General features: G+C 42.1%; 1 protein-coding gene across 2 annotated transcripts; it reads right to left on the bottom strand.

Annotated features, from left to right (window-relative positions):
- Positions 1-244: 244 nt before the first annotated feature.
- Positions 245-4,067, bottom strand: LOC133883608 (uncharacterized). 2 transcript variants are annotated; one of them, XM_062322984.1, is made up of 2 exons: positions 3,905-4,067; positions 245-2,042 (listed from the first exon to the last, which is right to left on the bottom strand). In XM_062322984.1, the coding sequence occupies exon 2, from the start codon at positions 2,029-2,031 to the stop codon at positions 598-600; it is 1,434 nt and encodes a 477-aa protein (XP_062178968.1). In that variant the 5' UTR covers positions 2,032-2,042; positions 3,905-4,067; the 3' UTR covers positions 245-597. The 2 variants fall into 2 exon arrangements, with proteins under 2 accessions (XP_062178968.1, XP_062178967.1); XM_062322983.1 differs by having other exon boundaries at positions 245-2,039.
- Positions 4,068-5,479: the final 1,412 nt, after the last annotated feature.

Raw genomic sequence — 5,479 nt, 5'->3', positions numbered from 1 at the left:
AAGTGAAGACCAGGTAATCATCTGTTTACACCAATGAAGATGAGTTGTGGTACCGTGGTGGTATACAACTGTACGAAAATAATTTAGCTATGTGCTTATCGACAATATCACAAAAATACACGACTATATATAGGAGCAAACATGAGCAAACAAACCACCAGCTACCAGGTACTGACTACTGAATCCCCTCATTGAGGTGCAATATTAACCCAGGCAGGCAATGTAGCAGGAGCACACAAAAAAGGAAGAAAAAGAAAACAGCAGTACATGAGTAGCAGTCATCCTATAAGATGGATGTTTCGCCCGCAGTTGGATTCCGAATTTCATACGACTTTGTCATTACACCAAACAATGAACAGATTACCATATAGAATGCAGCCAAAGTCACTTGAGTACAACTTGACAAGAAAACATGCTATAAGCGATAGCATTGCAAAGAACCGATCATGTGGTCTGCGGAATTGGCACAATTGTACATCGGCAGAATCAACTACAATTGATGAACCACAATCTGAAAAGTTTTCCTATGTGCACTGGCTTCTCTTCATGTCTAGGAACAGATGTATACTAAACAATGTTCGCGTCCAATAGGTGGTATCACTGGGTTTCAGTTGTGCCAGTTTGTTCAGATCCACTGCCATTTGAGTCATTTGATCCAGAACTGCCATCGCCGCCTTGAGATTCACTGTGCTCGTCATTGGTAGATGTGCTGGTTTCAATCTTGGCATCCACCTGCTCACCATTGTTAGACGCCTCTGTAGTTCCATCACTCTGGTTCTCCACAGGCTTAGTCTCTTCTGAAGAACCGTTGACTACTTCAGCAGCAGAGTCTCCTTGGGAGTTCTCTGTCTCCGTATTTGCAGCCTGGTCATTGGCAACTCCTGTTGCAGCATTGCCTTCCTCAGAGGTCCCTGCTTTGGAATCCAACACCTCATTGGCAGTACCTGCTTCTGCACCCTTCTCATCATCACCAGATGCAGTCCCAGTCTTTTCTTCTGCAGTGGCGTCAAGAGATGAGTTAGACTCCACAGAGTTACCCTTATCATCACCAGATGCAGTTCCAGATGATGTTGTTGCACCTTCATCCTCCAATCCAGTCTCAATATGAACAGCCTCACTGGTGCTATGCTCAGAAGAATCTGACGTAGTGGAAGCTGCATTACCCTGGTTTTCACTGGCATCATTTTGCGAATTATCATTATGAACCGATGGTATATTACCAGTTTCATCAGGAAGACTTCCGGTGGCATGGCCATCACTTGTCTCAGTCTTGGCATCGTCAGGAAGGGATTCAGAGCCAGTTTGAGTATCCACTGCCACCTTTTTCTCACCTTCTTCTCTGTCTGATCCATTGCCGCTTGCATTGGTCTGATCTGTATTAGTGGATTCATCACCTTGTACCACTGCATCATGGGACTTTCCATTCATCTCGCCAGTGTTTTCCTCTTGTGCATGATTGTTTTGGGACACGTCATCTCCAGTTGAATGGACTTCACTTTTACCCTCTGCGACAGAGTTGGATTCAGCATCATGCTTGTCTGCTTCTGAGTGACCAGTTGTTTCATCGGCATTGTTATTACTATGAGCTTCCGTATTGCCATCGCCACTGTTGGCTTGCCCTTCTTCAGCTTCTGACCTCTCAGTGTTTCTCTTATCATCTTCATGCAAGTCAGTATTGTCTTTCTCAAATACAGTTTCTCCATTCTTCTCTTCATTGTGATCAAAAGTATCTGAATGATGATCTACAGCACCTTCCTCTGTTTTGGTTATTAAAACTGAATGCTCTCCAAACATTTCCATGTTGTTATCGCTGTAACTACCTGCCTTTTCTTTCCTCCCCTGGAACATGCTTCTATCATTATGGGCAAGCTGGTCCTCAGGATCATCCAAGTACTCATTTTTCCTGTCATAGGAATGCTTCACCTGATACAGAAGCCAAATAACAACACCTAAAAGTAAGGTAGCTTGGAGTAGTGTTTTGATTCTTGATCCCCTGTTCCTTTGGTTCCGGCTATTTGAATGGTGAAGCATGTTTACAACTGCTGGATGAATGCATAATGAAGGTTAGTTTGCCAGTTACTGAGTTCCATTCAGCAAAACACAAAAATAACCTTAGTTCACACATAGTACAAAAACAGTTAGTATAGTAATTGTATTGTAGTAAGGTCTACCAGTAGTGCTTTCATGTTCCAGTACTAGAGAAGTAGTGAAGTACACTCAAAATTTTAAAGATATTTTTGGGGCAAATGCTCACCAATGCAAATTAACCAATACGACATGTCTTTTATACCTGTTCAAACTATCCTGTATACCCAAAGAACTTAAAGAGCTCACCATATCTCCCGCTTTTTCCCAACAAACCTAATATCTATCTTCTAACCCCACTCCTGCATGGCAGCATGTGAAAAAAGCTCTTTGATATAAACTATAGAAGTTTCTTGAAAACAGATCTGGATTCTGAGTAGGAATGGCAAACATGTTTGCAAGTCAGAAAGTTGCTTTGTATCCATACACTCAGGAAGTAGAAATATGAACAATTTTCACACAGATGGCTTTGAAGGAGCACAGGTTTGGTCACAGAATCATAGTTTTGTTTTCACTTGAAATACCCCTACAATGATAATTGTTAGACCTTGCTCACTCATATGCTTTATCAATTTTTTTCTAACAGTAGAGGCAGCGCATAGAAGCCCTTGCTAATTTTCAGATGTGGCGCCAATGAAAACACAAACAATAAGGATACTAAAATTCTTCCAAAAAATATGGCTTCAAAAGGGAAGTGTCAGTCATAGAGAAAAAAGATGTCCAACTTCACTGAAAATCCCTAAGCGTGATAAGAGAAAGTCACATGATACTCCACATTCATGTTATGTGCCAATACATGCAAACTATAAGAAATTTAACACGTAGGATGCAGAGATTACAATATGACGCACATAATGAAAGGAAATATCAAAGGACATAGTACAGTATGGTTCCGTCGCCAAATTTATGTGCTGCATGCAGGCAGGGATAGTAAATGCAGTTCTCCTTTCCCTTTTCTTCAGGCAACAAGCATAGACACAATAAAGCACATACGGTGGCAGTTTCCCGAGGAAGGCCTCTCAGCTCCAAAGGAAGGCCTCTCAGGTCCCGAAGATATATCAAATGGCGATTTCAGGCCAAGCAATTTCCAGATCAGTGTGTTGAACATAATTCAGAAACAAGCTAAACAGGGTGCACAAGACCATTGTTGAGCAGCTAATACCCGAAACATTCTTGTCAAGCTACTGCATCTAACAGCGAAAGAAGAATCTTAATCCTTAAGCTGATATCACGCTAACTCGAGGCTACCACTGGCTAATAGTGTAATATGCAGAATTTTCAAAGGTCAAACAGTCAATCAGTACATTCCCAAAACGGGCAGCTACTTCGAGGCATCAATTTCAACAAGTCACTGTAGAAATGTCACTTTCCTTTTCCGTTTATGGCTGGATTTGCAGCCTGGAAAGTGCCAAGCCATGCCCGTATAGTGAAACCTTCTGATCCATTTCGATGGAAGCAAATCCACTATACGAAGGCGCGGCGCTCTTGATTAACTAGATAGAAATCGTTTGGAGAGAAACTGGCCAGTCTATCCGTCTAATTAAGAACACCCAATTTAGCGCCATGAGCCCATCAAAGGGCAGAGACTTGGGAGACCAACGCGATGCAACATCAACTAGGCTCGTCGCGCCAGCAGACACATTGCTCGGTAGGCAGCACGCGACTAACCGCGCATGGAAGCGAGAGATTAGAATCCGCGCGAGAGCCGCCCCGATTCCCACCTACCAATCCAAGCGCACTCACGGGCAGTGCGCACGGCACTCGAGCAAATCAAGGAACGACAGAGGCGGAGGAGGAGGGGGAGACGGCGGAGGCGAACCTGGCCTGGGACGGGTGGTGGTAGAAGCGCGCCGCCAATGGCGCCGACCCCGAGGGCGGCGGAGGGAGCGATGCGAGAGCAGTAGCAGGGGGAGGGAGATGTGACCGAGGCGGATCCGGGAGGACTGGTGGTGACTTGGTGGTTGGGTTGGGCTGGGTGAGATCTGGCCGAGAGGGATTAATTAGAAAATTATTTATTTATATTTATAGTTTTAAATCTGTAAATTATAAATATATATGTCTGTCTTAAAATTTTGTAACTTTATAATCTTGTCGTCTGCTGAAGTGCCGACCTTTCAATGGTTGGATAGTATTTTAAATTTTGAGAGTATTAAAATATTATATTTTTAGTTTTTTTAAATATGTCATTTTCTTGAAAGGGTTATAGTTCTAGGATTATCGCTCTTGATATAAGTATAGAGTTGTAAAATTTTAAACTTAACTATGTATTTGTAATTAGCTAAGTATCTGTGTGTTATAATATGTCGGTATATAGAATAAGGGGTCCTCCATCAGGGGAGTTCATATTAGGAAGTGTTAGCTGACGTTAGATATTTTTTCAATGACCACAACCCTATTGCGCGACCAAGCAAGGCTCTCGTGATTAGCCCCTGATAATAGACGTAAGCTCTACGACTAGCCTCATTGGTCACAGGATAAATATTTCATCTTAAACTATCAAGTCGTATTAAATTCTATCTACTTAAGTATTTTCCTTTTCCTACGCACCTCTACAGCAAATGAAGTATTGGCTGATGTAAATGGACAGTGTCTCATCTCGTAGCATTAAATGCTATGTGATGGCATTACAGACAGACGTGGCGCAAACGACAGATGGGACGGCGTCGCAGGCGGACATGTGGTGTAGGGCGATGGGATAAGGCAGGTCGGTCGATCAGTGTATGGTGTACATACCTAACCTAACTAGGGGTAGTTGGTTTTGTCAGAGTTAAACCGGTCATGTCATTGGGATGATCTGTCTGTATATATACCACCCCTGCTATATAAAGAGGGGAGGAACGAGTTTGTAAAAAGAGATGAACACATCTGTAAACAGTTCATACTATTCATAAAAAATATACAGGACGTAGAGTTGTTATCTCACGGAAGACCTGAGCTTAGATAACTCTGATATTCTTGAGTTCATACACACACCGAACACGTCGATCACGCACCCATCATTCGGTATACCCCGAAAATATGCTCAGGGGCTAACTCTTGACACAATAAAAAAAATAAACATTGGATACGGTAATATTCAACACAAACTCAATATATGAAGATTTAGATGCGCTATGGAAGTACCGCCGACCAAACGAATACGTCGGAAATGATATCGTAGTTTGATTTCAGATGAGATTCGAAAAAAAAGAAAGAAATAATTCGCTAATTTTTCTACTAATTTTTTTATTTATTTTTATTAGTTAAATGGGTCACATATTATTAATCGGTAACGAGACAAAAATAATGAGAATGGGTAGTTAAAATAATTAAATTATTTGATTTTGGGATCAGAGATTGGAGCCAGTGGGGCGTAATCGTGGGCGACGCCGGTGGTAGTTTTCCTTGGCTTTTC

The sequence above is a fragment of the Phragmites australis genome, chromosome 10 (genome assembly GCF_958298935.1).
Source record: "Phragmites australis chromosome 10, lpPhrAust1.1, whole genome shotgun sequence".
Classification (NCBI taxonomy): domain Eukaryota; kingdom Viridiplantae; phylum Streptophyta; class Magnoliopsida; order Poales; family Poaceae; genus Phragmites; species Phragmites australis.
This window is presented reverse-complemented; position numbering and strand designations above follow the sequence as displayed.

What these genes read in the sequence shown, in the direction of transcription:
- LOC133883608 (XM_062322984.1), bottom strand. Translation starts at nt 2,031, where the DNA reads ATGCTTCACCATTCAAATAGCCGGAACCAAAGGAACAGGGGATCAAGA.